The sequence below is a fragment of the Copidosoma floridanum genome, unplaced genomic scaffold, assembly GCF_036245765.1.
Source record: "Copidosoma floridanum isolate Cflo_tuat_1 unplaced genomic scaffold, Cflo_Japanese_pri ptg000027l, whole genome shotgun sequence".
NCBI lineage: Eukaryota > Metazoa > Arthropoda > Insecta > Hymenoptera > Encyrtidae > Copidosoma > Copidosoma floridanum.
The window spans coordinates 5,539,832-5,561,607 of record NW_028321904.1 but is presented as its reverse complement, the minus strand read 5'-3'; the positions used below and the strand labels follow the sequence as shown (position 1 = coordinate 5,561,607).

Genomic DNA, 21,776 nt, shown 5'->3' with positions numbered 1-21,776 from the left:
TTTTTTCTGATTTTAGAAGGTAATGTTGTAACAAAAATTATTCGACGATTTTGTCAACGTCCGTACTAATTTTCCAAATATGTCATACTAAATAAAAAAATTTTTTTGACTGGTTCTTTAATATATAGTTGAAAAGTCAAAAAACGTAAGTTATGTTCATTCATAGTTTAACCTTTCTCTATCTTTGTACGTCAATCATGTTAATCTTCTGTAGGAAACCCATAAAAATTGTTATTTTTAGCCAATGCTGCTTCCCTTTCGAGATACTGTGTTTTTTCTTGTTTTCAAAAGTTAAGTTGTCGTATCATACATATTTTATATTTGATGTACGTATTTTTACATACATATGTACATATGAAAAAATTAATAGAAAAAAACGACTTTTTCTATGTTTTTCGAAGACTTCGAAGAGATCAAGCGATGTTTTGTGTTAGACATTGTGACCAGTCAACAATCATTGCGTTCGATTGCGCTGGTAATTTTTCAGATAGATTGACTGTCTACTTTAAATGTAGAAATAGAGAGAAGCTATAATATGTATACATAGAGAGAGTAATTGCGGCGCACTATTATGCGCATGTGGGAGAAAGGGATAAAGAGAAAGGGAGACAGACAGATCGTGCAGCGCAGTTAGCGTTGGTATATGTACAGATGATATACAGAGATATATATGAGCACGGCAGCGTGTGCTCGCTCGTTTCACGGGTTAACTCCTCATGTAAGGCGTGCCTCAAGAAGTTTAACTTTAATAGTTTTGTCAAAAAGCTACAATTATTGTATGATGAATGTGCGCTACTAGTAACTTTGAGTGGAACAATGAACATACCGTTATCATCGGTAACATTCGCATACGACAGTCAAACATTATTATTCTGGTAAACGAACCCTTAAAAAACACAAATAAACACACACTGATGGGGTATGATCAGTTTGTAATGGCTCTTCTTATGGTAAACATCCCAAAAGAGATGTTGGAGACGCGTGAGTATTAAAACTACTGATGAATGACGATGACGACGATGACGACGATAAAATGGAATCGCCTAAAAACAGTCCAGATCTACTTCGAATAATAAAAGATTTCTTGATAAAAGTGTTACTGAGTTCAACTTAGCAAACAGCTTTGACGAAAAATAAAAAAGAATTGTACGTTCATTGAAACAAGTGCGAACTTGGCATCTGTTGAGCGAAAAAAAAACCAAGGAGTTTTTATAGAAGTAAAACTCAATGACGAGAAAAAAAACAGTGTTCTTGACGCTTGAATTACATAACTGCCATTTAAGATGCATGTACCAGGTTACAAATATTGCAGTCCTGGAATGAAACTTTCAAAGTGCATTGATCATGGTGATGTTAGTATAAGCCCCTTGGACGAATCACGTCTTTAGCACGATCCTATCTACGCTACGGAAAAGAAAAGAAAGTCTCCAAAAGCCAATTGAGCGTTAACTGAATTTTCTTTGTCGTGTATGCTTGCCACAGAAACACCGCCAGATAAGCAAATAGCCACTTTGTTGACATGATGCTTTATGTGTAACAAGATTGCGTTCAAGACCCATTCCATCTACGTCAAAAACAAAAATTAAAAAAATAATACTGCACAATACTTTGCATAACCTTTTTTACGAAGTAGCGTGACCAACTGCATATGCAGGTAGTAAGAGACTTGCAAGGGCTGTAAAAAGTAAATATTTGCAATAAAACGTATTAAGTTGGCTAGAGAGTCAAGGTGTCTATAATTTACATAGACCCGTAGGAAATCGTTTTTCCAGAAGAAGCTATAACTAACCTTACTTCAACAACGTACGGGAATTTGATTTATTAGATTTAATAGCGTTGAAAACTATCAATTATAGCTACGCTTATGTTATCGTTGTCATGGATGTCGTCAGCAAATACGCTTAAGTGGAATCTATTAAAGATAAAACATCAAAAAAAGTTGCCCAAGCATTTCAACATATTTTATTTAGAAGTGACGACTAAACATTAATGTGTTGGCAAATAAAAAAAGGAAAGGAATTTGTAGGCTGTAAAATGCAATTGTTTTTACGAAAAAATAAGACTCAATACAGAGTTGCACGTCCTCCACAAACAAAGGCTGCAATAGCTGAACGTTTTCTAAGGACTATTAAATAAATAATATGGTGATACTTGATACACACAAGCAGTTGTAGCTTTGTAGCTCGACGAGCTTTCGCTTGTACCGTTGCGTTCCAATATTTATTTAAAAATAAAGTTTCAAAATCATTCATGGAATTTATTCTTTCTTTGGTCTGCTCAAATCAATCAAGTGCTGGACCTTTCAATGCTTGAGATAATACTTATTTAACCGTGTCGGTTTCTATGGAAGTTATTTCAATGTAAGTTTTTAAGGCTTTAAGGAATTTGATTGGTCGATCACTTGTGGCTGCGCTAAAAGTAGGTAAATCTACTTTTAATTGGAAAACTCCTCTGCCTTGTACGTTATTTAATTTTCGGGTGATGAGCGATTCCACGTCTTTTTTGTGTTGAGCGATAGCCTCATATATACGATTATCTTCCTGTTCTAAATTTACTATGGCTTGTGTTTGTGCCGTGACTGTTTGATTAAGTTTTTAAAATGTTTTTGTTTTTTTCCCTATATTTAGTGCAAGTTGATCGAATTGTTAATTTAAATTATCAAGTATTTCTGCTTGTTTAATGAGTTCTGCGTGTCATTGTGAGTCTTTAGTATTTATTTGATTTTGTGTTTGTGTGAGTCGTTCTATATAGGTTTCCAGTGCATCGTACTTACGTGTAAGTCGCATCGACTGTTGTTTCAGTGTATTCGTTTGTGTCATGACTTTATTTACTTTGTCAATAATTTGTTCTGGATTATTCTCGGAGTTGAGATGTAGGATTTCAGCCATTAGCTGCTTTTGGACCCCTATGACCTCGAAAATATTTCCATCATTTTTACCCGCTGTATTTCAATGAGGTGACTTCTCTAATAGAAAAATTACACTTAAATTATATTCGTTTTCCCCGTGAATCTGAGCCATTACTTGTTGTGTTTCTTCATTATTGCCCCCTCGTCGTATTTTAACCATTTTTAAGAGAAACGAATATTACAGAAAAGCGTTCAACTAAATTTAATAATGTGTTAATTTATAATACAATACAAGCCGAAGTAGTACTAAACTTTTTTATGACTTCATGATTACTTTTTAAATTCTCTACCGATTCAAATTTGTTTGGATCCCGTAGTGCTCGATAATTTAAGAGTTTTGTATAAAAATGTGAGCTCTTCGAATCATGGAAGGTAAAGTATATGTTAAAATTACAATCAGTTAAATGAAATTTGTTAAGTTTATTAGCTATTTGGAAAAGGTCTTTTATTTCGGATTGATATTAATTCATCTATTTTTCTGTTAATATTGTCTATGACTGGTTCTTGAGAATTGTAATTAATTATATTTAAGTAATCGCAGTTCATTAAGTTAATAATGCAAAAAGAAAATATATGATCCACTCGATAATTTTGAATCTACTTAAAATTTATCCGCATTCATTTAACAGAAATTTTTACATAAGTGACAATTCAAATTTGAATGTTCCCTTCTTAATATTTCCACTAAAACACATTGGATTAGACTAGATCGAATTTTGAGTACAACCACGGGTGGTTAATGCTAAGTAACTACCTATCCTACAAAGTCATGTAGAGTTAAGTCGTTCTCAGGGCCCTTGGGTGTCTTGGGCACTGCTCAAGTTGTCGACTCAGGAACATCACCTAAGAATGTGGTCGCTAACCCTAGTGCCTTGACTACTTGGGGATGCGTCGTTTCCACGCTTAAAGCGGTCGAGCACCAAAGATCCAAGTAGGAACCGGTTAGTGGAAGTGTTACCTGTAGGTGGTGTGCAAACTTACTTTTCAGCTCTCGGTCTTCGTAATTGGTCTCTTTCTTTTACCTTGTGCTCGTCGCGGTAATGTACTGGTGCACGAGAGAGTTCCAGGTCTGGGTTACAGCGGATCTCCACGTTCCAGGTTCGCTGAAAGAGGACTCCTTTTACGTTGCGTGCTGGCGCCTTTTATGCCTGCATTGTTTCTTTTTGAGAAGCAGGTTTTACTTTTTTTAAGTGAACGTGCTCTAGCGTTCTCTTAACGTACTAGACGCATTTTCTTTGCACGTGGCGTTCAAATTTAAATTTTCGTGTTTCCAATAGGAATTTTTTATGAAATAAAATGAAATATATGTACATATAAAAAAAATGTGTACCTTTGAATTGTCTATTCAACAGATTTTTTATTATAAGAAAATATAATAAATAGAAGAATATAAATATAAATGTAAAGCATATATTATAAATTCTAGGTGATAGAAGTGCCCCCTTGCAATCTCTAGAAAATCAGCTTGCCATGTTTTATCTAAGTCACGGACATCAAACTTCTGACGAAGATAGTAGCGTTTGGCAGGCTTATAAAATTCTTGTACTACTTTTTTCATCTCTTCTTAATGTCTTCTCGAGATGTATTAGATATTTGCGCCACAATCTCTTTAACTGTGTGTATTTTACGCTGCAAAGTTAGTACCATTCCTGAGAATACATAACTCAAATTGCTCAATTACTATACAGTAGACGTATTATCTCTTTTTCATCTGAAATGAGGTATTTTTTCTTCTGTTAAGTAGTAAGATTGACAGCGTCGTTAGGTTGAACAGCTCATGCAATATTGCACAATTTTCTATTTTCTAAATTAAATTGACCATCTGAGGTAAGCTTATACCTGATTCTTCGAGAGCCTCGAGTACTACTTTCCGACTAAGCTGATCCGCGTTCTAATACGTCGGTGTTCATTTTCATACTGAAGTCAAATTGATAACCAAGCTTAATATATAATATAAGCTTTGATAAATCTGCTCAATAATTAAATTTATTCTATGAATATGACTATGATTACCAGCTAACTTTTTTGCCACTGGTTATCTAAGTCAATTTACCAGTTTGAAAAGATCGTCCCAATCATCGTAGTCCGTATGCGTGTTGAGCTCAGCAATTTTTAACGCAGGTATAAACCTACCTTTTCTTTTTATTTGTGTAAGATTGAATAAAGGGGCAATAATATTATTAAATTTTTTACTCTTGTATGGACGAATCGTCACATTTTTGTCAAATTTTTTTTCATGCAGACTCGAAGTTTCTAAAATTTGTTTGTATTGAGCTAAATTATCTGGTGTCATGTGCTTTTTATCAAGATGCTTATCTATAAGTAACTTTATTAATTCATCAGCTATTTGGTATCTTGATTTTTTTATATGAGTTTGATTTTTCTTAAGTACATGGGTGAATCGTAAAGTATATATCGTCCTTTTTATTTTCTTATCCTATGAACTTAACTCGGTTCTGGCTCATTTCTATCAAGTATTTGTGAGTATGGAGTTACGGATACATATTCATCGATGTAATGCACTTAATCATTATTATCATTATCACTTTTTTCAACGACGGTATCAGAGTCTTTGATAGTATCATCCAACAAAGAAGTATCGTCTTCATCATTACTATTACTATTTGCTGACTGGAACATTGATGTGTCAGTATTTTTTATTTTTGGCATAAAAGGCTTGAAAGCCTTCTTAGGCGGAGATTCTTGGCTTGGTGAAAGGTTTTTTTCCTTCTTTTTGTCACAGATGATTTAAACAAAGAGATTAGTAATAGGCTTAGTCTCTTCCATCAGTTTTTAAAGTTTTCTCTCAGACTGAATATGCAGAAAAAGGCTATCACATTATTTTGTTTTTCACAGATAATGTACTCAAATATCAATATACAGTTCAATTGTGCCTTATCAGGAGATATGACTGATTCATGATCACTAAATAAAAAATACCTTACACTATCTATGGGCTCTAACAGTCGGGCTCTAACGTATACTTTGGCTGATTCAGTGACTTAAGTATAGATAAACATTCTCAAATCTTAAACCGTTGGGATGAGTACTTAAAGCAAGCAAGCTGTTTATTTTACGATAGTTTTGTGGACTACAAAGAATAGCTTTCGTAGTATCGGGTAGTGAATCACTATAGAATTTTATTTTTCTGTTTTGCTTAACGATTTCGTTGAAATTCACAACAAAAAGTTTAATATTTTGTTCAACAAAGCTCATGTTTGCTGTGTGTTGATAAAACTAAGACCAAAACATAATACTATAAATAGTATGGCCTTTTACTCTCAAGCTTATTCGTCAGCGTATTGTTTAATCTTGCTAATAGGATGGTTGAAGTTAATGAAAGAAAGTTTAATATTATGTTGTCCGGAGCTTACGTTGACTTTATGCTGACTTAGTTCAAATATAAAACTATAAATAACCCTCTACTTATATTTTTAAGCTCATTGCCTGATAAGTACTTAAAAAGTAATGATTATTCATCATCCTAGATGCTGTCAAGTTGTAAACACGCTTATCAACAAACTACCCGTAAAACTGCTTGTACAAAGATATCACCATTGTGGATCGGGCACTTAGTCAGCGAAGAGATTAGGTCATGGTAATGCAGATATCAACCTATCAAATCAAGCTTGTAAGAAACACCATATAGCATATTCTTAGAATCAGAATCACATTGCTGCAAAAAAAACTGCTGACATGATTCTCGCTAAACAAGCGTGGCAAAGACTCAAAGCCGAAGACGCTAGTTTATGGAAAAGATCTGCTGCTTTTACCATCACCAACGCTATTGAATTAAAATTCAAAGTCGGTATGAAATCATTTTATACTACGAGTTGTATTAAAGTCAGTAAGAATAAAATAAAGAAGAAGAAGAAAAATTCACTTTGAAAAGCTTTGATTCCAGGTGCCTTATGGACTATGCTTCCAAGTACTTGTGCTTAGAAAGTTATTACTCTTGAAAAGAAGTTCAACTCAGCATTGAAGGAAGAAAAGGAGGTTATTAAAAAAGTTGGTGTCAACCAAAATATTGTAACACCTTAAATATTGACTATATTGCGAAAAACTGGTCGATTTTTACGATTTCTCATTCCTGCGTTGGCTGGCTTAAGTGCTTTAGGTACTGTAACAAATTATGTAACTAAAGTTGTTAAGACTATTAATAATGCTTGAATTGCTCAAAAACAGAAAGACAAGAGTCAAAGGCAAAAAAAAATTGGAAGCGCTCTTGTTAAGGAAGGGACTCTTTTTAAAACTATTTAAAAACGGCCAAGGTCTACATTGAGACCTGGAGGCTAAAAAAATTCTTAAGAAAAAGTTGCTATATAAAACTACCTTACTGAGCTCTTACAAACAATGACTTCATCAAGTATGCAAATCGAGTATTTGTAAGAAATGCTATGCCAGCCGATGGCCCACTTTTTTTCGAATCAGCCATAGTCAATATCAATGATAAGGATGGTCCTAGTACTCACTGGGTTGCCTATAGAAAGCGAGGCAATAATGTGGCGTATTTCAAAAGTTTTGGTGACCTAGAGCCACAAATGGATCTAATGCTATATCATGGCGTTAACGATGTTAATTATAAGTATGAGAGGTACCAAGATTTTGGTACATATAGATATGGCCGTCTTTGTTTAACCTTTCTTTGTAAAAAAACTTCATCATTAGCCTTTATAAACGTATCTTGATACTTAAGTAACATTAGTCATGGAAAAACCGCCAAGGAAGAGTCATTGGCATTAAGTTCATGAGGAACGTCATCTATTCTCTTAGCGCAATATTTTTCAGCTATTCTGTTATCACCAGCACAGAACTACGTTCTTAGTCTAATAGAATTTCTAACATTTAATTTAATTTAAAATTTTGATGAAGGTGATAATAAATTTTACGTAGGCGATCAAGTATTAATTTTTTCAACTGGCAGTCACAAAATTGAAGATATTGAGTAATTTCGCATCGATGTATTCATCCATGGAGAGTTAAGTGCAATATTACTACTAGATCCTATGTAAATAGAGGAAAAGTACATACCACGAATGTTTTTCAACCGCATCACCAAAACATAAGATTGTTGAACTTCTTTCGCAAATAGTTCATTTACCTGTTGCTGTGAAAATAATAGATCATCTACAAGTTTGCTTGATTGATTAGGAAGACAACTTAATTCATTTTCGTAGTGAAGTTATAAGGTTACGGCTAAACTTAAAACAACTTTACTAAAAGTGGGCAAAGTGTACAACAACAACAATAACAATAACAATGACAGCAACCACAACAACAACAAAAACAACAACAACAACAACAATAACAACAACAACAATAACAACAACAACAAAAGTAAAGTTTGACGAGACTATAAAAATAAATTCACAAGGGAATGAACAATTAGTCATTCAGGAGTAACCTAAGTAAGACAAAGCTGTAAAAATAAGCTAAAATGGATGAGATGGATCAGTTATCGACGAATGCTCAAAGCGTTAGCACGTCAAAACGTGCAGTTTTTAAAATAGTTGGTCCTTAAAGTGAGAGCTCCTGGTGGCAAATAACTTGTGCTTTCTTTTGCTGTCAGCCAAAAAAACACGTCCAGATAGAAGAGATTCTCGGCTTTCAGGTGAGAAGATGTCGTATTTCATTAGTTGGTTGCGTACAGCGAGATTCATGCACATAAACTCCACATTGCATCAGCATTATATAACAGTAATGAGATTCGAATCTTGCTTCAACATCCACATTTATATCTCTTACCTAATTCATTCTTACAAGATCAAGAGTTAATGTTAGTGCCGTTATCCAGGTAACTAACAATCAAAATTTCAAAAAGTATAAGCTCACATTGAATCAGATTGAGTGGCTTGTGCCTCATTTCACTGTACTAGATAGACAAAAAATTTATTTACTCGATATTATTGAAAAAGACAAGCTTATTTGTATAGGTTTCCACAATTAGGGGTTGTATGTCCCCTTTATTATCAAAAACGTCTAGACATGCTTGGACTGTCAAAACGTCTAACCAGTTAGAAAAGCTTTGTTTTGTCATTTTAGGATTTCCAAAAAAAAACAAAAAAATGAGCCTGCTTCTATTGCTAGTCTCTTTGATCATTGAAATATCAGCAATGTCAAACTTTTATTAAACCCACTCTACTATCCTTATAGAAATCTTAATCTTATTATTATTAAAAATCAGTTTTTAATGTTATAGGATATAAATAAAAATTTTCAAGCAGCCTATAAGGGAAAATATCAGAATTTATGTTGAATAAAACAGATTTTACTACACGCATGATTCTCATTGTAATAATTTGTTCTAAGCAAAATGAAGCTTTGAAAAGCCTGCCAGTGGACGTACAGTTGGAGTTAAAAGCACAAGAGAATTTCCCAAAAAACGTATCTTCTTATTTTCTTATTCTACATGATGGTACCGTACAGTACAATCCTGTCGGTGGTGACGTAAGAAAACTTGTTTAATCAAGTCTATGAAATTGAAAAATATTCGCAGTCTGTAATATGATGGGGTACATGGCAGACATGCAGGCTCTCAGAAACCTGGTAATGATTTTGTGTTTAAAGAGCTTGCAATCTTCTTACTGCATGGGCATGATGGAATTAGATTGGAAATCAGGTGATATTAACTACACGGAGATGGGTAATGTGCTTTGTGAAAGTCACACAAATGCAAAATGATTCTTGTAGCTAAAGAATTCAAGAAAAAGTGGCTTGGAAGAACTTAATTTGCAAGTTGTTAATATAACTGATTACCCACCATTCAAGCTTTCAACATTGGCTACTGCATGCCCTCACCATAATGGCGCATAAAGATCTATGTAGGCTGTCCACAATGTTGTGTGACACATATCACATAACAGTCACCATCAAAATAGGTCCATACTTTAAAAAATCAAATAAGTTAAAGAAAATCAGCAAGAGTAATCATACCAAAGACGATGAGGATAGCCAGAACCCTCTTTTAGAGAAGCATGATGAGGTATCTCAGCGAAAAGGCAAAAAGAGTTATTATTCTGAGAATATTCGCTTATATCCCAAGGAATATAGATAGGAAATAATGAAAAGTACGTAAAACAATTTTGTTAAACAGTTAGCCCTTACAAAAATTATAAATTTTTTTTTTATATCTATGTAAATTTCAAGTAAATCTCATAAATTTACAATTTTTATTATTGCTTAAGTAACCTTTCTTCATACTATTCTTACAATCAAGATCTACAAACTAATTATTACATTACACAAAAATTTATTCAGTAAATAGATGGTAAATAGCTATATATAGTATCGACAAAATTAACTTGTTGCAAGCATTAAAACAATCAGAGATCACAGTATCACTAAATCTTTTTCACTACACAAGTAGAGGTGCGAAAGGGTACATCAGATCCAGCCAATCCAGCGCTAGTAGATATGTTTAAGTGACTCCATAGAATAATACGAGGCCAGCGTAGCCTTGTATCTGTTGGAGATACAAAGTTAGGTGACCCCTATCCCCATAGCTTTACTACAAATGCTAGATGTATTTTAATCGACACTATATATATTTTGGATTGAAGATCAATAATTCTGAGTAAGTAACGATAAACAGGAACAAGAGATTTAATTGTTTTTTTTTTATTTAGTTATAATATCAACTGATTACTAACAATTATATCAATTGATTTACTAGCACTTTAAACCCAATTCCCTGATAAGTTCATGTGTATCGTAGTTACAATTAATGTACAATGTTAATTTATAAACAAGCATCTTCAGCCAAAAAACTATGTAATTTCAAGTCCTTTTATTTAAATAAATGATAGCGTTAATTAAACAAGTATGCCTAGTAATTTCTTCTTAAATAAATAAAATTATTAATTATTAAGCAACTACCTTTACAGGCATGATTAAATACGCCCAGGTCTTGTGAATTCCTACTTGTTATAACGTTTATAAATAAACAAGCCCCTTTAACTGAATAATCCAGATTGGTTAAATCTTTCTTTCTTTGATAAATTAAAATGCTCATTTATAAACGTCCTTGAAAATCGTACGTCTGAAAAATCTTGATGTTAATTTTCTCTCACTTTGAATATTAAACAAGCACTAACAAAAAATAGAATCACTTTTATGTGGCGTTTTCATATCTTTGAAAAATAAAAACGTCTAATAATAATTATGTCTCTGTATCCTGAATTAATTCAATGACCTTTTAATGAAACAACACATTTAACGTAATAACCAAGGATGTTAAATTTCTGTTCATCTCAATTTATGGTATTCTTCAATAATAAATAAGTTCTGGTTACTCAATAACTTAGTATTTTTGAGTCTTTTTATCTCGATCAAATAATTTATAACAAGTTGTAATGAAGCACCTTAAACAGAATGACTCAGTTTATAAAAGTCTTCTACATTTACTTTTACTATGTTATTAGTTAATCAACAAGTGCTTCTAACTGAATAGCTTCGTAAGCTGTAACTCTCTAGTTTACTATGTCAAAAACTAATTATTAATTAAGGACATTGAACGGATAATGTAATGTACTAGAATTTTTTTGCTTGTTTTAAGTAATACTTATTATTAAATAAGAATTTTATATTATTTATGCATTACTATCATTTTTTTAGGTTTGTATATAATATCTTAATGTTGGATACATAAATTGTAACATAAGAATTGTCACGTCTTTATTTTTTGAAGACTAATAGGAATGTTAATTATTATTTTACTGACTTTCTTAATAATTAACGCTTATCATTGGATTGTTCATTTTGGTAATAAATGCAACGGATAATTAGTAAAAAAATTAATATAATTAAAGAATTTTTTGCACTGCCTTGAATTGTTGCCAGCAGTGTTTTCATTATAAAGAAGATTTCTAATTATTAAACCCTTTTAACTTAGGGGCTGGATAATTAGTAGTTAAAAACTTAATTTTAAAATTATAATTAATAATGAATATAAAAGTTTGTAACGAAATAAAGTCAAATCAACTGCAAAATTTTATAAATCTTGATCGGTAACAACAGAATATTGGTTATAAATCATAGAATAGTCAAGGCAGCTGTATAATACTCTGCATTACTACTTATTTACCTGGGCGCCGGTGACAAAGTGATGGCGACAGGGTTGAGGAAACGTTGATGACGTGGCAACAGGATTGGGATCAGGCTAGTGTTGGCGGATGGACGCACCAGCTGATCCTGGATCTGCGACCATGGGTGGGGAGACGGCACGAAGAGGTGAATTATTACCTCACTCAGTTCCTCTCTGGACATGATCAGTTTGATGCCTATCTCCATCACGTGGCAGTGAAAGCATCCCCCAGATGTGCTTACTGCCCTGCGGTGGATGATACCGTCGAACACACGTTTTACGTGTGCGAGAGATGGCACCGTAAGCGCTAGCAACTGGTGGACAATCTTGGCGTGACACCTACTCCCGAAAACATTATCTCTGAGATGCTTCGCACCGAAGAGAGATGGAGGACGGTGGACGGTTACGTAGGGTCAGTGGTCCGTCGCAAGAAGGAAGAGAAGAAAGCCGCCACACGGAATGCTAAAACTGCCCTTAAGGCAGCAGCATAGGAAAGCATCAAATGCTGTTGCGCTAGAGAACGAGTGCCAATCTTCAGGGATTCCGAGTCCTCTTCAGGACTCGAGAGGATTGGCACCTCAAGCAAATGGTGGCGAGTTAGCTCGTTAACGCTTTGAGACGCGATGGTCTCCCTGGTGGCTCCACCCTGAAGTAATAATAACGCGGTTCCGTGGTGGAACAAAAGCCACGTGACATGGGGGGGGGATTAGTAGTAATGGGTGATCTAATGAAAAAAATCCACCAAGTCCCAAACTACCACTGTCTCTGTGGTGTGCCTAAATGTATTTCCCTTCCATCCACAAAAAAAAAAAAAAAAAAAAAAAGCTACTTACTTACAACAGAAAAAAAAGGTATCTTTTTAGTAAGACAAAAGCGTTTTATTCATTTTCTTTGATAAAATATATTTCTTTCACAATGGTTGATGGCATTTATTGCCACTAAAAATAATTATGTGTCCAGTATTATTAAAAAAAACACTAAGTTATGGATAAATATAACTAACCCTTTAGAATATGGAGACGTTGATAAACTATGGTATTTCAGTGAGAATTTATCCATACAAAATAAAAATTTTTTGCGTAAATAAATAAACAGCACAGCAATGTACTGTTTAATTCAAGCCCTTGAGTCAAAAATTTGTACTATCAAATAAGATATCCCATTATCACTCCAGCACATAATATAATTGTAGTATTACATTTCATTATTAATTAACATCTAGTTTATTACAAATAAGAGGACTAAAGCATACCAGGTCTTTTGGTTACAAGCTTTTAATTATAAACTAGGACTATAATAAATTAACATGGAGAAGTTGAGAGTGCATTAGATTGCTTCGTTCAAAGTGCTTGGATAATAATTGACATTTCCATTAATTCAGAATATAAAAAGACTACTTTATACTACTTTATCAACAGTTTTTGCTAATTCTTTAACAAATTAGTTTAATTTAAAATAAGAAACCTTAAATCTGCTACGTCAGTGTAATGTAAGTGCTTATGTATTTATTAACATCGTAATAAACTGGAAGCGAAAAGACTTAGATGAATTGAATTGTTCTATTCAAGGCACTTGATTATTCACTATTTATAATTTAGAGTGATAAATATAGAAAGCCTTGAGCATAGGGAGCTATGGCCTAGTTGTAACGGGGGTAAGAATAACATGCAATTTTTTACTAAAAATATAAGTTTTTCGTCCTCCCCGACAGCATAGTTTATTGTTTACGTCTACTTAGTAAGACGTTAAGCAAAAAATATGCGATTACAGGATTTCTTTACATCTGCTGAATGAGGCACTTCTACGAGGTCCGTGCTCTCGAATGAACACTGATTACTATCTATGTATATAGGAAATCGACAACAAATACAAGCATCTAAATACGTGCTGGCCAAGTGTTGTTTTCTTTTGATGACCAGACGCATGCGCGCATCGTTTTTTGTGTGCTTTCTACTATCCATCTTTGTTGTTGTGAAGTCAGTTTTTTACCTTCTCTTACTTATAGTTTACCGTATGATCTGTTTTTTATCACTCGTGTACGTGTACTCAAAATGACCACTACTGGCTTTGGCTTACAGACTTTATTTTAAATTTAGAGTTACTTGTAGAAAATGGTGAGTTAATTTCCATGGCTATCGGACTGCTACCTTAAAGGTCTTGTGCTCTATATGAAAAAGCATATAATTAATACATGGACTGGAGTATAAAAAATTAATAATTGTTTGATAAGAGTCTTTTTTAGTGAACTTTGAAGAACTTTTAAAAAACATATGTATTCTTTCAGCATTTACTATTGACCTATGCGTACGTTTTTCGTGGTCGATGAGTGTGTCTGATTCCTCAAGAAAGTATGTCTATATTCACTATGTACATAGATAAACATACTGAAAGATTTGGAGCGACCGTAAGACTGATCACGAATACAAAGGGTACCCATTTTTGGTCACGTTCGGTTATCCGTCGTACGCTCGCTCGCACTCCATTAGGACCACAGTATACAGGACCAATGCTTAAGAAACTTACTATTAACCAAATTTTTTTTTTCTTCCTACGTCAACCTGTATGAACCTATTGAAATTAAAATTGAACAAAACTTTCTGTTCGCGATGATGAAAGATTTTATAAGTCACTTGGCTGTAAGGTGGCAGATGGACGGTCACGAGATGCTGTACACACTCCATGTGGCCATACATCAGCCATCTTACGGCCTCGTGACGTAATATACTATTATGAACAACATTGTTTATGTTATCTAATTTTTACTTTATAAGGCAGAACCTTATCATCGTAAATATTCTGCAAAATCAGCGCAGTGAGCGAATCTGTGTACGGGCTTTATTTTAGTTAAGTAACATTAATTTTAACTTCGTAAAAATTTATAAATGCATATCACTAGTTATTAACTTACCAAGTGAAGATTTACACATATTGGCAAAGTGCACACAATTTTAATGTACGTTTATAAAAAATCTCTGTTCTGATATACATCCTAAATTTATAAAATTTGTTAAATACAAAAAATTTCTCTTCAGGGGCTAATTGTAACAGTTTCTTAGCGTAAGTTGTAGCACGTTTAAATCAATCTCAAATTTTTGTCCTCTAAATTGTTATCGGCTGGGTATGATTGTGTACAACGGTTCCATTTTAAATGAAAGATAATGTAACATATAGTGAAGAAAAGCGGCCTATTGACAAAAATTATGTGTTATCACTACCGGAATCTTTGATAATGTTTTGGGCATTTAAAATGCTAAATTAAAATATTCGGATTTATGCTTTTTTTCTAAAGCTATTACTACTAAAGTGAAGCTGAAATACGTATCAGTATTTGCTTTGTTTTTACTTTGAACACTAGTTTCCAAGCTAAAGATTATTACAACTAGCCCCTAGCTCCCCTACTAGATTATTTCGTTACGAGCAGACGTTGTAACGATGAAAAAATGGCCTTTGCGTCCAAAACTGCTCTAACTGATGCAGTGCATGTATAAAGAGCATAAAATTAAAGCTTTTCCAAATTTATTTGTTCTTCGGAAGCTGTGTATACGCTGAGAGAAGGAGAAAAAGATGCCAACGGATAACCAGCTGAGCTGCAGAAAAGAAGCAGCGCCAGCGAGAAAGGACAAGAAGAATGCGAGCACAACTACCAAGACACAGCAGCTGCTATGTCAATTGTGACTGCAAGGAGACATACGTGGCTGTAGCAATGACGACGGCCATTGCGAAAGCGAGAAATAATTAGTCAGTCTCAAGTAGAGTCTTGAACTGAGCGCCTTGGTGCGAGACGCGATAGTTCGTCATTTTTGGCATTCATGGCTGAAGAGAGAGAGAGAGAGAGTGAAAGAGTTTTCGAGAAGGTGCATAGAGTGTTGAGAGGAGAGGGAGAAGTGTGTTCAAGTCTAGCAGCTGCTGTGTTCTCCCAGGATATTAAGGTATCCAGGTAGAGGACTATGGAAGCAGCTTAGACAAAAGAAGAGAGTAAGAGAGAGTGAAGACAAAAAGCAAGGTCGTAGGATGAACGACCCGCTAAAGGACCCCAGACAACATCGTGCTGGGTTGGACTCGCAGACCCTTGACTAGAAGATGAGGCTAGAGAAAGGGAAAGAAAGAGAGAGAGAGTGTGTAGCATAGACAGAACGAGAGAGAGAGGGAGAGAGAGAAAAGTAGTGTGTGGGTTGACGAGACGAGGTGTACGAGAGACCGCGGGTCGCATGCTTGGGAGTTCCACCATTATTAAGGCATTTTGACGGGTGTGAGAAAACAGACAGTAGAAAGAAGAGAGCGAAAGATCAGGATGACGAGAGTTAAGTAAAGGACGAAGGAAAGAAAGAGAGTGTACGTGTTAGTGTATAAAGCAAGATCAAGCAGGGCAGAGGGAGAAAAAAAACAGTTATGTGTGAGATTAGGGGCGGAGTGTAAGTGTGTGTATGCAGCGTGGGCTTAGGACGAGCAGAGGCCTCTTCAAATTCAGAAGAATCAACATGTGGTGGACAAATGCTGACAGCTCGCGTGGTGCGAGGTGAAATCTCTACAGCACTGTCCAGAGGACGGGATGAAACATGGTGTCGTGTGCAGTGCAAGGAGATACCGTGTGTTTATGTGAGGTGCTTTAATAAAAGAATAGTCAAAGGTATTTGTTGATGTTAGTTTAATAGTCTTCGTCGTAGAACGGGAGACATCTTTCGTCAATTCCTATTTTTTAAGGAGAAGAAATCAAGGTGTAAGAGGAATAAAAGTGACGTACGTAAAAGAGATTTGTCAGCGCTGCGTTGGCTCCTCTTTCTGTTTTTATGTTAGAAAGCAGTGGAATAATGTTTATCATTAGACAACACCATAAAATGATGTGAGAGAAATTGATCACCCTAGGTAGTTTCGTCGAATTTGTTTATTTATTGGAGGACAAATAAACTTATTTCAGATATAAAGACGTAATTATTTATAGACATTTTCATTTGGTTAAGATATGAAAAAATCACATGAAAGTGATTCTTTTTTGTTATAAGCGCTTGATTATCAATAAATGTAATGAAAAACTAGCATTAAAACTTCTTAGACAAAAGATTTTTACGAAAGTTCATAAAATAAATTTACATCTTAATTTTATAAATATGAAAAGAATCCAACCCTCTAAATTATTTGGCTAAAGGTGCTTGTTTACTTATTGACTAATAACTAAATTTAAGATAAATATATAAGAGGGCCATAGACAATTTCGTTAATGGTGTTAGTCTTTTTATTCTCATTTTAGTATCTTGAGATTCATAGACTATATTTTACTGGATAATTTGTTATAAACACTAGTTTATTGATTTAGATCATAGTAAGTTCAAATCACAATACTTGGGCGTACTTAGTCATTCCTCTAAAGGTAGTTGTTTATTAATTGATAATTTTATTAATTCAAGATAAAAATACTACAACCACTTGTTTCATTAACGCTATTGTTTGGTGAAACAGAACGACTTGTGAATACTATGTTTTTGGATCAAAGATGCTAGTCTGTTAGTTAATCTTGCAAATTAGTTGTAACTATAATACGCACGCAATTACCAAGAGATTTTGTTAAGAGCACTAGTTTGTCAATTGATATTATTACTCAATATAAAAAAAACATACTACAGATCTTTTTACTATTAATCGAAGCTTGCTGAGAATTAATAATCTTTAAACAAAAACATTTCTAGTGTTAATTAGAAAACAGCTAGTATTGTTAGTTTCTTACAGACATACAAAACTAATTTTTTTACTTCGGAGCCCTTAATTCATAAAACCTTTATAAAAATTACATGTCACAGCAGTTTTAATTAATATAAATTATAAAGAGCTTAATCCCTACATTTTGTATCGGAACAAAAATACAAATACATATTATACCTATTTAAAACTCTGGAAGACTCCAGCAATTACTATGAGGGTCATAGTGAGAAGCTGATCTTTCACTTAACAAATTTTTTATTTATTAATTTATATGCTGCTTTAATTTTGATAAATGTGTAGCATCACTTTCTTGACGCCTAAAGTTGTATTCATAACATGCATTTTAAATTTTCCTACCAATCCGACCTCTTGCGACTTTTGGCATAGTTAAGAATTTTGGGAGCCGTAAAGAATATTTTTTAAACTTTATGAGGTTGTAATATATTTGTTGGCAACGTAGTTCGACAAAGGGGGCTCGTGAGTTTCTTAAGTAAACACTTTCTTGACTAAAGTTTACAGCAATTGTGATTTCCTCGATACCTCAGAGTTATCTTCTCTGGCCTGTTATTATAGCACCACACTGATTGGAAGAAGAACTACAACGTTTAAAGCTTTGGAGCTAGTTGTAGAGCTCTTTTCTAACATCTTCTGGTATAACGTCGAAGACGTTGGTGTCTAAAGCACCTTTTTTTTTGTAGACTCAGTTGTTTTGGTGGTCGAAGAAGAAAAGAATCATTTGTAGTGCTTGCCCGTTGGCTTAAGTTTGTTTTTCCTTGTTAGTTGTTAGTTTCTCCCAGCGCAGACCTTGAAGAGGACCTTGGAGAGAATCGGTGATTTCTTGTTAAATTCTTAGAGTCCAGAGGTAATATAGAGTCGTCAGTCACCAGGGCTCCCAGCTTTGGGACAAACAACTCCGCTCTTGACGTCTGCCACAGAATAACTGCCTTGGTTGAACAGTGGACAGCATTACATAGTCTTTTATTTGACAAATTTTTGCCGGAAATGGTGATCAAAATGTTTTTTGGCACGGTAGCTTAAACTTACGAGGCCCTTAAAAGAGCCGATGAGATTAATGGTTGAGTATGGAACGTAAATACTTATCATGGCTAGAAAATGACCAGTGGTGAGATTTCCAGTTATTTCCTATTATTATTCTTGATAATGGAAAGCCAGCTGTGGATAGCTTGACTCTTTTCCATGTAGTCTCTGTATACGGAGACCGTACTTAGAGGGAGGTAGGCCACTGACCGAAGAATATTTCGTTTTCAGATCGTTTTCTTGATAACTAACCACTCATCCTTAGTCGGGAAAGTGAGCCTGGGGAATACCTGCTCTGTAGGTATGCTGTTGAAATGACTATGAAGAAGAAGATTATTGTGGCTTCCCGTACTCTTTAGTGCTGTCTTTCCTGGCTTGCATTTGCAGTAAAAAATTATCTGAGGGCACCAAGCCGGATAGTTGAACGGCCACAATATTTACAAGTATTGGAGCTGGTTGCACGCTGGCTAGATACGTCTTCTGGTATTTCACTGGAGACGATGACGTTTCGAACGCCTATTTTTCCGTGGCACTTGGTTATCATGGCCTTCTGGTGTAAAAACAATTCATTTCGCTTACACATGAAGAAAAAGTGTCATCGGTAGCCGTGATGCCCAGCTGCACGACTAACAACTTTGTTCTTGGTGCATTGCTGATGAACGACTACAATAATGGACAACTCGATGGAGCATTCTATAACCACTCTGCACTACCTTTGATTGCAGGTGGCTTCAATTTTACTTTGACTTTAGCTAGTGGATCTTACTAATCTAAAGCGCAAAGCTAGCTAATTTTAGCAAAACTTTGAGCTTATTTATCACTGTTGTTATTAACTTTTTCAAGAAACAATTGTGTAAAATCCATCTCGGAATCATCAAGAATCAGTATGCAAAATTTTAGCAAAATCGGTTCTGTAGGTTTCGCGGTTAGCGATTACAACGGTTTTAGCGGCTTTGGTATATAATATCATAATTTCATCATGCTATCAATGTGTATCTAGAAAGCATATGAAGTATGCGATTGTAATCCAAAGAGAGAAAAAACGACATTCCATACGATGCTGTTTGCCTTTTGAGCCTAAGGCAATGGTAGCAAATACCTGGAAGATAACGAAGTATTTCATCCCATGAATGTGTACAGTTTTCTCCTTGTCTTTGGTAAAAATAAGACTTTTTTTGTGTGCTTACAGGGATTGACGTTCTGCATATGCTCCAAAAAAAACTGCATTTACTGGTGATTAAAAATTATTTTGGTATCTTCTGCGTTCAAATATAGAAGGTTTGTATTGCAAGTAAGCAGAAAATAGCAAAAAAAATTTTTTATAAGTGAAACCTACAGTTTTTACCAAAAAAAAAATATGACACCTTACGTTCTCAAAGCAGAAAAAAAAGTTCAGTAAGGGTATGAATAATAATTTTTTTAAATATTTAAAACAACTTTTTATTAGAGTTGAATATGGTTTCATTATGAAAAAATGAAATACTGTTTACAAGGAAAACTTACTTGCTTTGAAACTTGCTCAGCACTGTCTGTTAAATAATCCCTTTGTACTAAATTTGGGGCCAATAGCTGCCTAAAACAATAAAATACTGTTAACACAAGAAATAATGTCTGATGAAAATTATAGTAATTCAAGTTGAACTTGTTGAATAGTTTGGGACTTAAGTAATAGCTTTGATTCAGCTTATGATCGATTTAAAATAACAGTAACTTGAGTAGTCATTTTTTATACAATGGAAGAGTCAACTCCTTTAAAGCATTTTACGGTGCCATATTACCAAATAAAAATTATTGTTTTAATTTGCTTTAATGTACACATGTGTGCTCAGCTATGAGCTAAGAAAAGGCACATACTTAGAAGCAAGATTTTAAGATAAAAACTTACTTAGGCAGATTATATGGAAGTAACTTAATGCAGGGAAGAAAATCCTCTTATATTCTGCACTAAATATATTGTCAGTTTTGTTAACAAATAGTTTTGAAAAATAAATGTTTTCGTACAAATATTTACTGAAGAAACTTGCTCGTGCAATTATTTAATTACCAACCTAAACTCAATTTTGAACATCTGTTCTCATTTTTCTAATATATCAGCAAAAGCTAAAAGTTTTTAGAAAATTACGGGTGTTGCATTCATACAAAAATTTGGATTTGATGATGGCTCTGTTTCTTTTGCGAAAAGTACATAGATTACCTTAACAAGAAAAAATCGTTACGAACTTTCATAAGTCTTTAACCGCGACAGAGCCTCATGGTAGTATTTTACTAGGATTGCATTTTTTTCTCCAGTAAAACCTGGTTTATTAACTAACATGTATGTAAAGCTCTCTTATACCTTGCTAATTCAAGAAAAAGGAAGCTATTGTAAAGTTATTATACTTCGCTTTTTATTCTTTAAAATTAATAGATTCTTCGCTGTGCCATAATATCTTGCTGTCATTTGAGCAAACATTGTCTATCACAATTTTAATAACATAGGCTCACGAAAAAAGATTTTTTAAGTTATATCTCTATAGGCGCGCTCTGCACTACAGAGTAAACGATTGATTTTGGATTGGTGACCCTTCAAGAAAAGTGTAATAGAAAAGTGGGTTTTACTACATTTTTCCCCCTTTACCGTACCTCCTTTGACGTACTACTGGTCCCTTTCACACCACACAAGTCTACTACACCACACAACACATTTTAAGTTTTATGTATCTATATTTTTCTTCTTCTTTTTATACTGTGGTTCATAACTTAACTTTCTGCGTAAGTTTTAGTTTTCTGTCATTATTTAGTTAGGCTTAGTGATGAATAACAGTAATAAGTAAATAATTCATTTAATGAACTATTTTTTTAGGCATTTTTTTCGAAAACTTGGTAACTAGTAAATCTTAGCACAACAGGTTTTCGATGAATTGATGAATATTTATTAACTTTTTATTAATTTAAACTTGAAAAGTAAATAAATAACTGTTAATATAATTTTTCCACATTTTTTCAAAATTTTTAAACATTAGAAACTAAATGTGTTGTCCTGTATAAGTACAATAACTTATTTTTACTACGTCT

At 34.0% G+C, this 21,776-nt stretch overlaps 1 protein-coding gene across 1 annotated transcript in view; it reads right to left on the bottom strand.

Moving 5' to 3' along the window:
• The window catches only part of mmd (disintegrin and metalloproteinase domain-containing protein mind-meld), a 2,100,572-nt gene that overhangs the window by 1,739,663 nt on the left and 339,133 nt on the right, over positions 1-21,776 (bottom strand). Inside the window, exon 6 of the mRNA XM_089595760.1 lies at positions 20,226-20,295. Coding sequence (XP_089451886.1) covers positions 20,226-20,295 — 70 coding nt within the window. The remainder of the gene's footprint in view (positions 1-20,225; positions 20,296-21,776) is intronic.